This window comes from Seriola dumerili, unplaced genomic scaffold (assembly GCF_002260705.1).
Source record: "Seriola dumerili isolate Sdu_G_001 unplaced genomic scaffold, Sdu_1.0 BDQW01000052.1, whole genome shotgun sequence".
Lineage (NCBI taxonomy): Eukaryota > Metazoa > Chordata > Actinopteri > Carangiformes > Carangidae > Seriola > Seriola dumerili.
In genome coordinates this window covers 9,186,532-9,204,799 of record NW_019174307.1, presented here as the reverse complement: position 1 = coordinate 9,204,799, position 18,268 = coordinate 9,186,532, and the positions used below count along the sequence as shown (strand labels likewise).

Sequence of the window (18,268 nt, the reverse complement as noted above, 5' to 3'; positions counted from 1 at the left end):
TTCCTGACCCACAGATTTTTAGTCATTCACTGTGGAGTTAACAGTCCTTCGTGACTCACAGTGTCTCTACTGAATATGTAATTTAATGAAATAAAACAAAGAAAATAAGAGAAAAAAAAGTTAGCCATAGAGACTAAATCGTTTGCACACATTTTCCCCTTGTCATTTTTCTTTTTTGGCAGTGAAGTAGTGTCCCTTGTCATACATTCTCAGTTGGATCTTCCTCCTGAGTCAGGGTGCCTGTGGTGTAACTAAGCTGCAGTCTTGACAATCTGTTTCACCACTGGAGTCTGTCTTTCCAAGACAGGCAATTATGAACTGGAAATCCTCCAATTGCCTTTCAGGTTTTTGACCCATTCTGGGCGGAATGCAAACTTGTGTACAGTTTTTGGTTGAAATTGCAAATCTGGATGGGGATGCATATCCAGAATTTGTTAACTTATATAGGGCATTTTAATTTTACATTTTTTTTTATTTCCTGTGAACAACTACACTTAAAAGTTCTATATGTAACATTCAGAAAACCTTATCACCAGTGTCATTAATTACACTGGTGGCCATTAAGTGAACTGCAGCCAGCAACCTGTTGCTCAGACTTTCCACAGCGCTAAAACATAGTGTGGAGACAGGTCGAGCTATGTTAGACTATAGTGTCACTAACTATGTTTTTTTGAAGTATGATTTATAAAGCTTAAAAGTGTTATCAGCTGATGATGACCCTACTTTTCCCCCGACGTTGGTCATATTCAAGTTGTGCTGGTAGCTGGTCATTTGTTGACCTCATGATACTCCATTTCTAAGCTAATGTCAACTAATGTTGCACATTGTTGGTGCTGTAGGGGAGCAGAAGAGAAACACTGAAGCAAGGGAGCAAGCATAAATGTCACATCTTTTGGATTTTTTCCTGAAATTCCTGATCCAAGTTCTTTACATATCCATATCCACAGTTATTGGAAACCCAGAAAGTTTGAGAAGGTCTCATTTTTTACATTACCTTATGTTACACGTTACCTTTAAAAAGGGTGGATTCATTTAAATTGCTTCATTTTGAATAACAAATTTAGGTGATTGCAAAGCCTTGGCAGAGGTATATTCTCTCTTAATGTTTTCAAGTTTCTAATATATGCTGTACAGATAATGCATTTTATTGCAGTTTTCTGTTTTTGAAGATGCTTACAGAAGTTGTTTCCAGAACTTTTACCCTAAACTTTACTCACCTTAGCCATTTAGTTAAAGTTTCCAAATTACCATATTACCATATCTGCATCCGTTTAGAATGAAAATCAGTTGTCATGGTGTCACAGGTCTGCAGAAGGATGGCAGCAGGGCGGTGTGATGTGTACGGAAATCACTCAATGAACCAGATAGCTGAAATTCTCCTGTCAATAACTGTCTACCCTGCTGAAGTTTTATGTATCCGGCTGTAAGGATTTAACTTCACAGATCAATATAGCATTACACATTTTCCTTGTTCCTCATTGTTATTATTGTATTTGACATGGCTGTGTAGTACAGGTTATGAATGTTAATATGGTTGTCAGTGAAGGCAACACTTAAACACTTTGTATTAATGCTAATAAGCTTCCATTTAGCTCTTGGTGATGTGCTTCAGACTTCTCCCACAGGGAGCGTCATTTATGCCATATCATTAAAATGTTTAATACTAGTTTATAGTTCATCTTAATCTATGTTAACGCTTTTAATTCCTTATTAGTGCAGCGAAGCCCAGAGGCACAGACTCAGGTGGGTGTTGCTGACACTGGAGTGCATCTGATGAAAGGTGCTGTGAGACGGGTAGTTCCTTAAACACAGGAGCTGACATTTAAATGTCTTAATGACAGTCAGGAAGTTTGAGCAATTATTTATTGAGACATGTGGATGATTAGATACTAGCAGCCATTCACTGAATGTCAATTGTTAATTCTGCCATTAGGATTTTTTCATTATACTGTAGACCTTCACTTGACTCTTAGCTTTCCACACCTCCATCTACAAGGGAATGTGTAAGACCTTGAGTAATGTTGTGTGTCCAGCTGATGACAGTCTCCCTAGTGTGAGTGCAATCTTTTTTCTTTTTTTTTTTTTAGCAGTGTGGATGGCATACTTGTAGCATCAATAAAGCGACAGGTCAAATTGAAATCTGCTCATCACCGAGTTGTTCTTACTCCAGCTAGGCACAATATGATAGTCATGGTTGCTCTTGTATGTGTCTGTGTGTCTGTGTGTCTGTGTACGCGAATGCAACAGTGCATCATCACCCTCTAGGTCAATATGGAATAACAAGGGCTTACCTCCCCTGTTTAATCACGCAGGCATATTTGTGTGCATACTTTGAACACGTGTGTATGCATGTGCAAGAGTAAGTCTAGGATAGGCAGACTGGGACACACAGAGAGTATTTGAGTTTGTCATTTGTACTTTGACATGACAAGTGCATTCACCTGAAGGTGAAAACCAGACTAAGGTAAAGAATCCAGAGTAATAGAACCTAATATACGTAATCTCTAACCCACAGAGACTGCAAAAAACAGTATGAGTTTTGAGTGCAGTAGTAGGCTACTACTACTACTCAGTACTACTGTACCTAAGTTAATGTACCGTACACTACAATCATCTAAGTCCTAAATGTCAGTTCCTTAAAGCTAGAGATGCTGCAGTGGAGAGGTTGGAGAGTTAGTGATGCACTTTTGTACAGTTACTAGAAGTGTAAATGAACCACTAAAATGCTATAATTGTTACATTAGTAAATCCTCGCTTTTATTTTCCAAAGTTATGATCCGGAAAGAACAAACTCTCTTCCCGAAATCTGGATTTTTAGTACACAGACTATTTTTACTACACAGACACGTAGATGCAGATATGTAAAAAGATGCAAACAGGTCCAGATAGATTAAACTTGGAGTCACAGATGTCTATGAAAGTGATGGAAATGGGAAGATGTGTAAAGATTAGGAATAGCTTGAGAAAGTGTGTGTGTGCACACACTCACACCTATGCATTAATGAAAGTGCCTTGGGAAGAGATTTCATGATGGAGACAGAGAACAACCTTGAAGACTGCATCAAAGATGTAGTACAGTACTTGTTTCGTGAAATAATGATAATGCAGAGTAAAATACTGACATTTACTTCCATCTAAATGTATCCATCAAGGAGTGAGTCTATAGGCTTAGTAGATTTTAATTTGTACCCCAGCTGGAAATTAAACCATTGGGATTTACTGCCTGAATGAGTGTGTAGCAGGCAGCGTGTGGGTGTGTGGCTAACAGCATGAGTCTATGCGCCTTCAATCACACGCATTACACAGTGTATTGCTTAAAAATGTGCTTGTTGAATTTAGTTTAATGCTATTTTTTCTTACTACATCTATAAATTCTGTGTGTTATCTAGTGTTATGCCAGGGTAGAGTGTGACAGAGTGTTTGACTGAATTTGCCCTCAGCTATCACTAATATCAATATGTGAAACACAGCTGACTTTGATCTCTTTTATTAGCTGATGGTAGAAATACCACAAAAAAAGGACCAAAGTTGAAGCTCCAGGCACATTTTAATCCAACATAGTTCCCAGAAATACCTTTAAGAAAAAGCAAAGGGTTGGATTTTTTCAAGCAGTGTGTCTGCAGCTGATTCTCCTGACTGATCTCTCTTGGGGACCAAAAGGACACAAGGAGTGCAGTTAGGAATAAAGTTATTAATACTGGGCTGCAGTGCATTATGTACATCTCTTCTAAGGTATACGTTACACACTGGGAATATGAAATTAATTGTGAAATCAGTAATTGCTCATAAGTGACAAAGAGTGTAATAGCAAAAGCTCCATTGGACCTGTGGCAACATTTACAAATTAAAGTCATATAGTAAGTGGAGTCTAATTATATCACACTTAATTACTGGTGCAATATAATTATGTTTTTACATGAGTGTTGTATGTTTAAGTCAATAAATACTTTACTAAAGGTAAGGATCAATACTTTACTTAACTTAAGTTTGTTCTTCCCTTCATGTGATGTGTTTTTGGTGCAGCTACTCTTAAGGAAAATGTTGTTATTCATCTTTTGCACGGTTTCAAGTGCATATTGCCCTCATAGACCTACAATATTTCTGAAGAGTTTTTGTTCCGGACTTCCTTTAATACTAGAATCCAAAATAGAGGGTTCCGTTGTTTGTGTTTTTACCTTGTTTTTACACTTAAGCACACATCCCACTGGTATCTCCTATACACTGTAATTGATATGTTGACATTTGGTCTTGGAACACTCCTTTGTCTCAGCCATAGACCCGCTCTCAATGCATCTTTAAATCCTTGCTACTCTTGCAGCTTGTGTTGTAAGACCTCAGCTATCATATTTTAGTTTTTTGCTTGATAACATCTCAATTAATCTGATTGTTGCATGAGAAATGGATAATACTCTGTTGTTTCATATTTGTCCTGCATGTTTCAGATAATGGTGAAACATTATACATGGTCAATACCACAGCACTACTTTGTACAATATAAATTTATGACATCTTTCAGCTTGGCACCTCAACAGCAAGGTTTTGGCTGATATATTATTTATAGCTGGTGATCAGAGAAGTGGCAAATCACGACTAAGTAGAAAATTGTTAAAGAGTTTTTTTTCCCTCTTAAAAAAAAGTTTTGTGGCACGTATACAAAGCTCACTAACAGTCTAGTTCTTGTGTCACAAATTTCCCACACCATGCAAATTCATGCAAATGCATTCTGTTGATCTTTCCATGGCAACTATTATGTGTGCACTGCAGATCTTCTGCTAGTGGTCCAATACTTGCCAACTGTTGGCATCAATCTGTTGCTACCTCTCTACTGTATATCCAAGTGAATGATAGTGGCTGAATTGCAATTTTTATTTACAATGTAGTCATTTCATCTGCTGTGGTAGTTGTTAATAGTAAGAGCGGCTGTGCTGTGCTGAGTTGTTTCTTTTTATGCCTTTTTATGGAGCCATTAGGTTTTTGGGTTGTCTGTCCATCCATCCCATTCTTGTCAATGTGATAGCTCAGTGAGGGAATTTCTTCAAATGTGGCAAAAAAAATTCACTTGGATTCAGGGGTGAACTTATTAGATTTTGGTTTAGATTGGTTAGTTGGTTTGCAGCTGTATTCTGATTGGTCAATTTGTAGCCATTTGCTAATTGGTAAATTTGTTGCCATTTTCTGATTGGTTAGTTTGTATCTGTTTTCTGATTGTTTTTTTCTTTTGGTTTGTAGCTCTATTCTGATTGGTTGATTTGTGGCTGCATTATAATTGGTTGATTTGTAGCTATATTCTGATTGGTCAATTTGTAGCTATTCTGATTGGTTTATTTGTAGCCATATTCTGATCTATAGATTGATCCCTGCAGAGTCATCTTCTTCTTGTTGTCACCAAGCTGCTCTAGGCACAAACTCAAACTTTCACATGGACTCAAGTGAACAGATTGGATTTTGGTGGTCAAAGATCAAGGTCACGGTGACATCACAAAACCACAACTCAAGAATTTACATGACAAAATTTCACACAAATAGTTCATATTTTATACATGATTCTGGATAAACAGGAATGTTACCTGAAATTAGTCTGTGAGGTATACAACTGCGAAGCGATAATTCTAGTTTCAAAATTATAGACCATGCTTGCTGCTCTGTACTCACTGCTGAGTACTTCAAATGAGCAATCAATAATCACTCTCTCTTCTCTCTTTTTTCTTTCTCTCATTCTAATCTCACTCCTTCCCCCTCTCTCCATCACTTTCTTTCTGTGCCTCCCGTTTTGCAGGTAGACACGTGCCCGTGGGTGAGGCCCACTGATCCAGACATCCTTACACACCCCTTTATCCCTCACCCCTGCCCCCCTCCCTTCCCTTCACTTCAGGCATCATGACTTCTACCAGTCAACTATTGGGTTTGGCGGAGGTCGGGCTCAGGTGTGACCAGGAGATTGAGAGGAAATACGAGATCGTGCCCTCAGTGGTCTGCTCCATGTGCTGCCTCTTTGGAATCATCTACTGCTTCTTTGGTGAGTGATGGTGAAGTCAGAGCTGTGCTCATAAGGTCTGAGCTGGTACTAAAATATATCTAAAAATTTCTCATGCATTAAATGGGATCACTGAAAAATGTGATTTCATAAAAAGCTTGAAATTGCTTTTAGGGGGTTCTCGTATAATTCAAGAGTCTAGTGTCAAGGGCACATGTTTTTGTGGCTGTCATTTCCTGCTGAGAAGAATTAATAACCCTAAATAGTACTGGACTCATAGATGTGTCTTTTCATCTGAGTTTTTGCTGACACATACTGTATGCATGCATCCATTCATATGTTAAGACAAAAACCCCTTATTTGAGCCTTCGTTTCATGCTCAGAGAGTGAGTCCATCTGACTATACACAGTATTAAGGGCTAATTCTAATGAGTTTGGATGTAAAGTCATTACAGCAAAGACCAATCAATAAATAATTAGAAAGAGAAAATCTGCTGTAATGGCTACAGGCTGTCCACATTAGGGTTGTTTGTGTTGCTCAAAAAAATGATGGGTAGAAAATTGTATCTCCACTTGAATAGTGAGCAGGAAAATTGCATAAAAGTGCTCAAATAATGACACTGCGTTCAGAATGTCTCATGCATTTTTGTCCAATGGTACAATTAATTTCTGTGTATCGCCTTGGGTCGGCTTATGGGAACGTATAATTATTTACTTGCAGCAGTTTTCTGGTTAAAGAAGCAAGATTTTCTTCTTGCTGCCTTTACACCAGTTAATGATGGTTTAGTAAGCAGCTGTTGGAATGCAGACACACAAGGTCAGATGCATGCTGATCGTTTTTTTTTTTTTTTGTTGTTGTCATTTCGCCTTTACTAGACAGTAGACAGAATAAAAAGAGACTGAAAGACACTTTTCTAATTGAACTGTCAATATCATAGTGACATAGTCTGCAGCATGAACTACTTGACCAACAGGACATGCTACAAATACTATTGGAAAGTTAATTTCCAAACAAGAACACAACATACACATTAGAGCCATGCACGCATCATCCCACAGAAGCAGGTAGAAATGTGTGCAGTTAAGCATTAACCTCAAATAATACACAAACAATCGGATTTCTTGTTCGCTGCTAATGTTTATAGTATTGCATGTGAATTATACAGTAATACAGCTTATAAAATCACAGCCTGCACAATTTAGGTCCCTTACCTCCTTTACCTTTCCTGCCAGTAAGACAACCCCTCAAACCCTGTCAAATACAGGAAAACATAAATGTATAATTTAATTTAATTTAAAAAATAAAATAGAAAGTTGCATAAAACTATATATTAGATATTCAAAAGACACCAACAGGTATGCTGTATTTTGGAAGAATATTGATTTGTTGAAGCTGTGAGCAGGCTTGTTGCATACAAATAGACAGAAGAAGTCACTGAGGCGCACAGACAGCATTAACATTCACTTTATATGTCCCAGTAAAGTATTGGCACCCGTCCCTGCATTACAAACAGTATACAACAAGACTGTAGTGGCTTGTGGCCCTGAAATAAAATAGTTGGGTGGATTAAAAATATAGAGAACGTTGCTACTCGTAGATCCTTAACACTAGTAGGGCAGAAAATGTCAAGTTTGCCCTCAGGGTGGTTTCAGACAAAAGACCATGATGTATCCCACTTTGAATATACAGCTGTATTTCAAGCATTATTCTAGCATTAACACACTACCATTAGAGTCCTTGGTTTAAGCAAGCTAAATGCTATCATGTTAGCATGTTAATGTTTTCTGTATGAGCTCAATTAATGACAGCTCTGAAGGTAGCGTAGTTGACAAAAATCTGAATCACACACATCAAAAAGGCTGTTTCATACATGCTGCCAAAAAAAAAGAATAGATAACAACAAAAATCAAATACAGAATGGCATTATTATACTTCAAATACTTAATACACCATCTGGTGTCTGTTTGCCTCTTTGTTTGATAGCAAACTGTATTCTGAGAAAAAGAGAAAAAGATAAAGACGTGTATTTGCAATCTCAGTACCAGATCTTTCTCTGTAACCAAAAACAAAAAAAAATCACTGTTCTGCAAATGAGACGCAATGCATATTGCTAATGTTTCTCAGAAACCCCACAGTCATATTTGAATGACATGAGGGAAAAAGACATTTCTGCTGGTTATCAGCAGGAAAATTGATTCTCCCTGCTGATAGATGCCTCTTGAGAGATGCCCCTGAAGAATGTGATTTAGTTCCAAGGTTTTGGAAATAAAAGGTTAGCTGTCACTTATTGATCCAGAAATACAAAATTGCAGTAGAAATGATGAGTGATGTTATAGAAACAAGACAGATGAGGCAAGGGGAAAGAAAGAAGAAGGGAGGGAAGGGAGGGTGAGAGAAGAGCTGAACAAAGCCAGAGTGAACAGATGGGACAGAGGATTTGATGCCTGGGGGGGAAAGTAAGGGAAGCAATAAGGAACAAAAGAGGGGAGTGGGAGGGATAAGCAGAGGAGTGGAGCAGTGCAACAACGGGTGAATGAAAGGACTGAGGAAAGGAAAAGTGGACAGTGAAAGTGAACCAGAAGCATAGGAGCAGGCGAGGAGAGATGTGATATTTCAAAATTGATTGATGGAAACCATCTGATATGGAAGAACAATGTTGGGAATTTGTGATGGCTACTGAGCAAACAAATGTTCAGGTGGCTGTAGAGTATATGCTTTGGAAATGCTCTAGTTACTCCGTGTCAGACTTATATTCATTCAGGCATTCTGCTGCAGAAGAAGAGCAAATATCTGTGGAGAATACAATGGCTTTCACTACACTTTTATTTTTTTGTAAAGGCACGGTGGCTGAACAATTTCAAGGAAAACACAGACGATTGAGTGGAAAGGAATAGAAAAATAAACTAGAAGTGTATCAAATGAATAAGCTATGGTCACGAGGGAGGAGCATGGATGGCAGGTCAGATGAGAGGAGGAGTATTGTTCGGCTCAGCTGTGCAATGCCTGAGTACACAAAGATAACAATCTGATGTTGGTTCCCTCTGAGACACAGTCCAGTCTGAGAAAGAAAGAAGGAGCGACAGAGAAAAAATAAAGAGAGAAGCACACATTAAATAAACACAGGACCAAGGGACAAAGAGATTTTAACTGTTGATAATTTGAGCTTTTAATGCTTTGGAGTCGGTTTTCAGTTTTCAGCAAATTAAAAACGAAATAAATTGGTAAGTGAGAGGAAAAGAGATAAAGCCAAGACAGACAGGAGTGACTATAGGGAAAAGAAAAAAAAGAAACTAATAGGAGCACAGCTGTTCTTTTAAGCAGGTCTGTTGACTAATGAATGTGGATAACCTTTTGCAATATGATGATTATCATATTTTAAAGCAGTTTCATAAAGGTTTGCAGAGCGCGTTTAGCTGCTCCCATCATCCTCTAATGAGGAAATGCCTCTGTGTGTGTGCATATACTGCTCCCTTACACACCACAGGAAGGTGGCTCTTATTGTTTTGGTGTTCATTATGCATCCTCCCTGTAAGATTTTATCTTTTAAATATGGAGAAAACAGTACGATGATGAACTGAAAATAAATATTGTCGTGCCACTGTTTGCATGCTTGTGAAAGCCTCACTGTGGTCTGTTTGCCATCTCTCCTCCAGGCTATCGATGCTTCAAGGCCGTGTTGTTCCTCACAGGCCTCATGTTTGGCTCTGTGGTCATCTTCATGCTGTGCTACAAGGAGAGGGTGATGGACACTCAGCTCAGCGTAGAAGCCTCAGTCGGCATCGGCCTGGGCATCGGGACCCTGTGTGGCCTGGTGACCATGCTGGTTCGAAGTGTGGGACTGTTTATGGTAGGCCTGCTGCTTGGCCTGCTGGTTGGAGTGGCTTCACTGGTGGTAAGAGACACATTTGGTTGTGCACTTCCTAGATTTGTCATCATTTGCATACATTATCCCAAAAAAAATGTTTACAATGTGCTCCTTATGATGATGATTGTACTATTATCACAGGAAAGCCTTCTTGGGCCAGAAAGCATGGCATGTGGGGTTGTGATTGTCTATGGATTAGTCTTGGTTGTAGATGGATGCCGTTTCTGTCAGTGGAATCTCACTTCTAAATCTGCTCAGTAGGGATATGTAATATAGATAAAGGATTTTACTTTTTAGCCACTTTTACACAGCTTTTACTTATCTCATACACATTTTTGCAACATAAATGGTGATGTGACACAGCCCCAACTCTGCTGATTAAAACAACCCCCCCCCCTTCTCTCTCACTCTCTCTCTCTCTCTCTCTCTCTCTCTCTCTCTCTCTCTAAGGTCATGGAGGAGTTCTACCACCCCAAAACAGTGTGGGTTCCTCTGGGTATCCTCCTGGGTTCTGGGACGTTATTTGCTGTCCTCACTCTTCAGTGGCAGTGCTGCTTCGTCACCTTCTCCACGGCCACCTTCGGCTCTGCCATCATCACTGTCACCGTGGATTACTTTATAGAGCTGTTCGCCTTGGTGCACTATATCTATGAGAGACTCAGGGTAAGTTCAACTGTTTCTGTCTTTGCCTGTCTGTTTCTGAGTAAACTGTTAGTGACAGAGGGAGATGGTGAGATGCTATTAATTATGTCTGAGGGCAGTCGTCTGTAAGCTTGCATGTGTGTATATCAAACAACACTGCTGCATCCCTGGATTTCGCTTAGGAAGCTGTTTGCCTTGGTCACAGATGTTGATGTGTGTGTGTTTTTGTGAGAGCGAGCGAATGAGAGACAGACAGACTGTCAGACAGACAGACTGTCAGACAGACTGACCGATAAAACCTCTTGATATTGACCACTTTATAGAGCAGACAGCAGCAGCGATTTTTAGACGTTTCACCTTGGTGCACTGTCTGCAAAACTTTGCCCGGAGCTTGGGGTACGCCTGCAGGTTGGAAATTAAGAGGAAGGAGTGGGTCAATAGTTTATCCGAGAACGGGGAGCTCTGTGTATTTCAAATGTGAGCGGCTAAGGTAGGCTGAGTAAAGGGTGGGTTATAAGGATAAAATCTTCTGTTATGGTACTTTAAATTTATGCTGTCATAGTGATGTATTGGAATACAGTCAATTTTCTGTCTTTTTTTCAAACTCTCTGTGTTTTATTTCTGGATTTGGAGCCCGAAATCGAATGTAATTCTTAAGTATGATCAAGTTTTAAACGTACCTCTTGTTTTTGCCTTACAGAGACTAGACAATGAACTGTACCCAGAAATGCATTAGGATTAAACCCACACATTTATGCACGTAGACACTGGGCAGCCTTCTGGAGCAGTTGTCGTTTAAGATTTAATTTGGTTTGAGTATTTCCAAATGAAACACTCCAGATCCAGAATAGAAAGTATTGCTTTTGAGGTGCTTTCATCTTCAGAAATGTTATTTTGCCTGCAAACAATTAGATTTAATCTTATTATTGTTTTTGGTGTTTGTGCTTTCATAACAAGAAGGCTTATCAAGACAACTTTAAAAACAAATTGAGAAACGTAATTTATGTTTTTTTTTTAAAATTTATTTACAGTGACCATTTACATTAATAAACATTTCTGTAAATGTAAATATACCCAAAGGCTAATTTTAATCTGAAGTTATATGAACCTAATATACATAAAATTATGGATAAAAACAATGAAAGAAGAGAAAGTTAATTAATTAGTAAAATTAATACCAGAATGCCAAGCATAACAATTAATTATGTTCAGAGTTTAAAAATCTGGGGAATAGCAACATCAACAGCATTAACAAGTGCTGCTTCATGCATACAGTATAGTTTGAAACAGGGCATAAGGCAACATACACAACTACATATGTCATTTAAAAGATCAAAGAACAGCAGACAGCTCAGGGGTAGAATGAAACAACCACAATGAAGAACAAACAGAATGATATTAGTCATACGATAGAAGCTTAACCATGTCTACAGGGTGACAGGAAATGATAAAACTGTTTAAATTTGGTTTGTAAATGTTCATTGAATTTATAGTTTTTCTTAGTTTTAGATTTTCAGGATTGAATGATTTATCTAAAATTGCAAATTCTGTCATCTTTGCAGGTGGCGCCAAAGAAGCCAGTGTGTTGGTTTACTTGGGTCATCTTGGGGGTGTGGCCTGTCCTGGCCTTGCTTGGAGTGCTGATCCAATGGAAAGTCACTGCAGAGGGATTTTCTCACACAGAGGGTGAGTGATGCTGCCGTACACACACACACACACACACACACACACACACACACACACACACACACACACACACACACACACACACAACCAGACTCACTTTACTTGGCTCAAAAGCTAAGTTAGGATACACATATCAATACGGTAGGAGCACCATACTTTAGAACATTATTTCAGAACCATTTTTGCTCGTGACCCTAAAAAAAGCCATGTCAGTTTGCGACCCTTATCACCACTTGCACAGGTTTACTGGTTGTAATATGTTCAACCACACCATTATTTTTTTTCTTTTATTATTTAGGTCTGTTTTTGAGAATCAAAGTTGTAGAATCATCCAGTAATTTACAAGAATAAGGCAAAGATTCCTCTGTTCAAGTCATTAAATCAGTATAAGACATTTTTAAAGGTAGAAATTTTCAGGTGTTTTTATGGTATACTAAACTAAAACATGATTTTTTGACCAAAACACCCCCCCCCCCAAAAAAAAACAAACAAACAAAAAAACAAACAAATGAACAACACATGGCTACAACCAGAAAAGAACATGTTATGAGAATAGTTTCCCTTACAGTGCACTACACTAGCAACACAGTAGCATTTAGCTATTATCTGCACTGGAAACAAGGCTGAGGACTCAGATCTAGACCCTTGCTGGCAGAACAGGTTGAATGAAGGAACCTTACTATGTCTTGTCAAAAACAGGCTTATTCAGCAGTTTGAAGTCAGTACAAACAAGCAGACAAATCTAACAGGGTGCAGAGGCAGTAAGAGTCAGGCAGCATGTTGCAGACACAGGCAGATTTACAGAAACAGCAGCAGGATACAGGCAGTAAATACAGGTTCAGATATAGATGCAGGCAAGAGGAGTTGGAAAGGACTGGCATATGACAACAGTGACAGCTCGGCAGGAAACGACAACTTAAGGGGTACTGGGAGCCAATGAGGGGATGAGGGAGTGCAGTTGGGTGTGGAGGTCAGGTGTGAAGCAGGAATGGCAAGTTTGAAAGAAATTCCATTAAAAATCCAGGGGCCTCGGGAAAGTGACAATCATGTCTGAGGCTAACAGAAGGAAGAGCGAGAGACAGAAGACGTCCACACGACATTTCAGAACAGCAGCCGAGACTTTGATCTCTTCCTTGGTGCTGAATTTTAATCAAAAACATCATAAAAGCTAATGAATTTCTGAAAATGTGCAGATACACATCTCATGAATAAAGAGTAAACCTCATTTACCTAAATGTAACTTCACTCTGTAAGTTTACTGCTGAATAAAGCTACAGTCTGCAACCAGCCTGGAACTTTTTGAATCCATGAAGGATTTGCTCAGAAATGACTGATTCAAGAAAAGCCGTTCTCACCTCACCGTGTCCATTCTAGCTTGGCGGTAATGTAGGCCATAGCCACAAGCTTCTGAAAAGAGGAACACTGGTGCAGACTTCTTGAAGAGGTGTTGACCATAGCCAGAACTGTGGCTGTGATTTTTGCAGTATTTACCACCAATGACAGTGCTGCTGCTATTCCCATGCAGGAGAAACTGAGATGTTTAATTAAGGATGACTAACTCAGCTTAATGTAACAAATGTGGCACTTTAACACAACATTATAATTTTGATTTGATAGAATTTGATTTAAAGTTTAATCTTGAACACTGCGTTGAGTCAACAGAATGTTGATGAGACTTGTTTCAGTATTGATCCCAGTACAAGGCCACTACAAGCTGATCTGACGGATCCATCCTGCATTAATGAAATGGACAGTGTCATTGCTTTAGAAATCATAACCATTATGAGGCCAGGGAAGAGTGTGTGTGTGTGTGACTGTGTGTGAGAGTATGTGCGAGGGAGAGTTTAAATACACCAACATTAGCGTTGTCAACAGAATGTGTTATTGACAGAAACAGCGTCTGTTCTGAAAACCACCACAGCACAGATGGCGAGATTGCACACACACAATACAGAGACAGTAATATACTGGGACACAGTCTCTCACTCACTCACTCATACACTAACTATAGTGTACATTTGTACACACACACACACACACACACACACACGCAGACACACAGACACACACACACACAAGCTCTTACATTTAGGCTTTGCTGGCCTGTGATGTGCAGATTTATACAGCATCTTAGAAGAAGTCACACATGGCCTCAAATAATGGGATTAAACACCAGGCTGCCATGGCTTCCAGTCAGAGGGTGTGGGCAAAGATATAGAGGAAGCTTTTTAGTGCTATTTTGAAAAATGTACAATTCGATGTGGGTGAAAGAGCACTAGAAAGAGATAGAGACTCCATGTCTCTAGTGTGGGTAGACTAAAAACTGTCCACAAGACATATTGCTACATAGCCAGCATTAGCATTAACAGCTGTTTACTTACCAGTCTAGACTTTGCGAGTTCAGCAACAAACTTCATTTCTTTCCTCGCCAAGAGCTGTCTCCAGCGGTGGGAAGCAACGCCAATGTTGTCTCTATCACGTCTTACTTCTACTGAAGTTAGCACGCTAACCACTGAAGACTTGGCTGCAGAGTGGGCATATTATAACCTCTCTTGTCTTGTAAATGCAATGATGACCGAAGCTCTTGTCAAGTGACAATCACAACCACCCACTCCACAAACCACATTTGGTGACAGAAAAGACCTAAAAATAGAAATACAATACTAATAGACCTTTTAAAGTACAAAACAACCTTTATACCTTATCTACATGGTTAAACTAGATCGTTGTGTACTGATCTCTTTCCAGCCATCCCCCCAATGTAAATCCCTCATTACACCTGTTATCTCATAATGAATAAACACTTTATCAGAAATTAATAGTGAGCGTGTTTACAGCAATATGGCAAGTAAAGACCCCCACACAGAAGAATAAAAAGAAAGAAAAGGTCAATAATAATATTTAAGTAATAAAGAATGATAATGAAAAAATAACAAGAAGAAACAAATGAGAGCAAAACATCGTTGTTGCATTTCTGTATGTTATGCATGTGTTTTGTGCGCATTGCATGCTTGTTGCCGTAGATACGGCCTGTGGCTTGTGACTGGGAATATAAGAAGAAATGAGGGCTGCTGGTCAGTGATAAGAGGAAAGTCATTATTTGTATTACTTATAAACCCCTTTAAATGAACCTATACAGTATGTCAAGTGAACTCCAGCCAGGTTGTTTGTAGTCTTTAACTGCTGAAAGCACCTTTTTTATGTGGACAAACGCTGTATTGACAAAGAAAGTAGGATGGGGAATGATGTGAAGGAGTAAAGAGGGAGCAGGTGTACTGGGGGAAGGGCAGGGAGAGGGGCAGGGAGAGGGTGACAAACTGGGGCACGATGGGTAAGCGGAGCACCCAAGTAGAGCAGTGAGGAAAATAATCTGTCTGTCAGCTCAATGAAGAGCATGCAGGGTACAGGGTAAATGAATTAGCTCACACACATTTTGCTTTTCTCTCTCTCTCTCTCTCTCTGTCTCTCTCTCTCTTTTGGCAATGTAAAACACACATAGAAACATATTTGTACTTCTGTACTTGTGAGGACCCACATTGATATTCCTTAGCCCCTAACCCTAACCCCAGCCTTAACCCTAACTTGAATCTAAACTCTCAGATAGCCTTTTACAGAAGTGGAGACTCAACAAAATGTCCTCACTCCCAAGGTCGAAAACTCAAATTTGTCCTGACAAAGACAGGTGATCTAGAGCACACACAGAGACACACACACACACACACACACACACACACACACACACACACACACACACACACACACAGTAGCATGTGGCCAGAGGGGCCTGAGGTGGGGTGAGCTGAGGGAAAGAAAAGGGGGGGTGTCATTAAGCAGTTTCCCTGGCAGATGGTGCCTCGTTAGCTGTCCACCCGCACAATGAAAAACAACAATAGACCTCATAACACTTCTACACCAACCCACCCACCCACACACGCACGCACACACACACACACACACACACACACACACACACACACACACACACACAGTGACCATGATACATAAAGTACATTTTGTCTTCATGAAGTTCAGCAGGGTCCTCGTATTTGTGGCAACATTTTGACTTCACAAAATGAACAGTAAACACATCCCCGACACAACACTACACACTGCACAGTATATTAAACCAATGAATCAAAATAGCACAAGCACACATACCCAAAAATAATAATATGGGTAATCAATGGAGAGTGAGACAGGATGGATTTTGGCCATCCAAAAGTAATACAAACACTCTCACCCACTCACAATATGTCAAGAGACTGAGCAGCTCAGTATGGGTACATGCATTGAAGAAAATTATCCATCTACCAACTGACTGAATAGAAGGCAATGAGGAAATGGACATAGTGGGTTTTTTTCTTTTTGTAGTCTGTACTGCACCCCCTAGGGATAGTTCATCATTAATTAAAAAATACACAAAATTAATCTCATCAGATTGGACATGTCTCTTGTTTTTCTTGTCAGTCTCAGTGATTTTAAAAGTATTCTTTCCTCTTGACTTAATCACTTGATTACTTTTGTTTCTAGAGTAAAGCTTTCTTCATCATCCTCTCTCCCCTCATGAATATCTTTCATTCACTTTCTCTCTTTCTTTCTACACATTTAGCACATTTATCACACCTCTGTTCTCTCCATCTCCAGTGGTTTTGAGTCGACAGCAACGGAGGGTCCAGCTCATGCGTATCCGACAGCGGGAAGAGAGGCTAAAGAAGGAGAGGGAGAACAAGAAGAAGAAAAGGCGACAGACCCAGAAGACCAGCCACAAGCAGAAGGCCCACACCCATCACCACCACCACCAGCAGTATCACCACCCAGCAGCATCCCACCCACATCATCAAGCCCAGAGCTCTCAGCCTCCTAAAGTCCCTCCTCCACAGACTGAACCCGGCTACCACCGCAAGGCCAACCCCAAAAGGCGCTTTGATGGAGATGTGCTATCACCAGTAAGATGCAGTGGTCCCCTTAATCTTGACATTTAAAAAATATTAAAAATATCAAAAATATTTTCAAGAAATAATGAAAAGAAGCTTGTAAATTTGTAATATATTCAGTGTTTTTATCTGTTTATATTTTGTTCCATGTAACCTTCAATGGAAATTTGCTTTTTGGCATTCTTTGCCAAGAGTTAGATGAAAAGAATGTTACTGCTCTCATGTCAGTGTGTTCAAAATGATGCTGGAACCAGCAGCAAGTTAGCTTAGCTTAGCATGAGGACTGGAAACAGCTAGCTGGCTCCTGTATGGCATGGAAGGAAAACTTCTTTGTGTCTTTGTGGCTATAAAACCCTTTGCACATTGTACAGATAAATAACATGATACAGAGCAAACAACGAGACAGAAAACTGTGGGTACAGTTGCTGCTGCAAGGCTAACATGCAGAGAGGGCAAGATGGTTACCCATAGGCAGCACACAAGCTGCAGATAGCAATACTCACAACTCCTCCTGCTACTATAGCTAACATCACACCAACAGCATATCTTGACAACTAAGAGGTAAGCAAAATGTCTGTGGGCAACTGAATGATACTGAACACACAAATGTGACAACAGTACCTGCTTGCTAACTAACCATTTGCCGGCTATCAGAAAGACAAACTAGACAAAACAAAACTGACCTGACCTGACCCAAAGATATCGTTACCCACCTATCAAGCAGAAACAAAGCAAACTCAGTGTCCATCTTCATGCCTTTCAACTCTCAGAGTCTCTCCACCATAGTTGGACTGGCTACCTCGACTAGCACAACAAATGTTTAAATGTTTTTATCGGTCTATCTCTGGCCCAGCCATCTCTGCGTGCCTGTCATTTGGTGTGCGGGTCAGTAGTGGTGGATAAGCCCAGGTGTGAATTTCTTTCCTGGTCCCACCATGTCCTCCATGTCCAACTAATCAGTGTTAACACAGCTCTCCACCCTTGCCTGATCATAGCACTTCTTTTTCTATTTTTGTTTTTCTGACCTTCTCTTTGGGTCTTCCTCAGCCTTTTCTACATCTTGACAGTGCAATTATGTTGTGGAGTTCATTCCATCATCACACTGCCACCGGTAGAAATTTCCTCCATGCGCCTTTACCTCTGGTCTGCAATCTCCCAATCAATCC

The 18,268-nt window shown here is 39.7% G+C and overlaps 1 protein-coding gene across 2 annotated transcripts in view; it reads left to right on the top strand.

Annotated features, from left to right (window-relative positions):
• The window catches only part of LOC111218275 (transmembrane protein 198-B-like), a 35,793-nt gene that overhangs the window by 13,860 nt on the left and 3,665 nt on the right, over positions 1–18,268 (top strand). For both annotated transcript variants that reach the window (XM_022740495.1, XM_022740496.1), the window contains exons 2-6: positions 5,777–6,016; positions 9,629–9,867; positions 10,291–10,503; positions 12,045–12,168; positions 16,813–17,114. In XM_022740495.1, coding sequence (XP_022596216.1) covers positions 5,878–6,016; positions 9,629–9,867; positions 10,291–10,503; positions 12,045–12,168; positions 16,813–17,114 — 1,017 coding nt within the window. In that variant the 5' untranslated portion in view covers positions 5,777–5,877. The remainder of the gene's footprint in view (positions 1–5,776; positions 6,017–9,628; positions 9,868–10,290; positions 10,504–12,044; positions 12,169–16,812; positions 17,115–18,268) is intronic.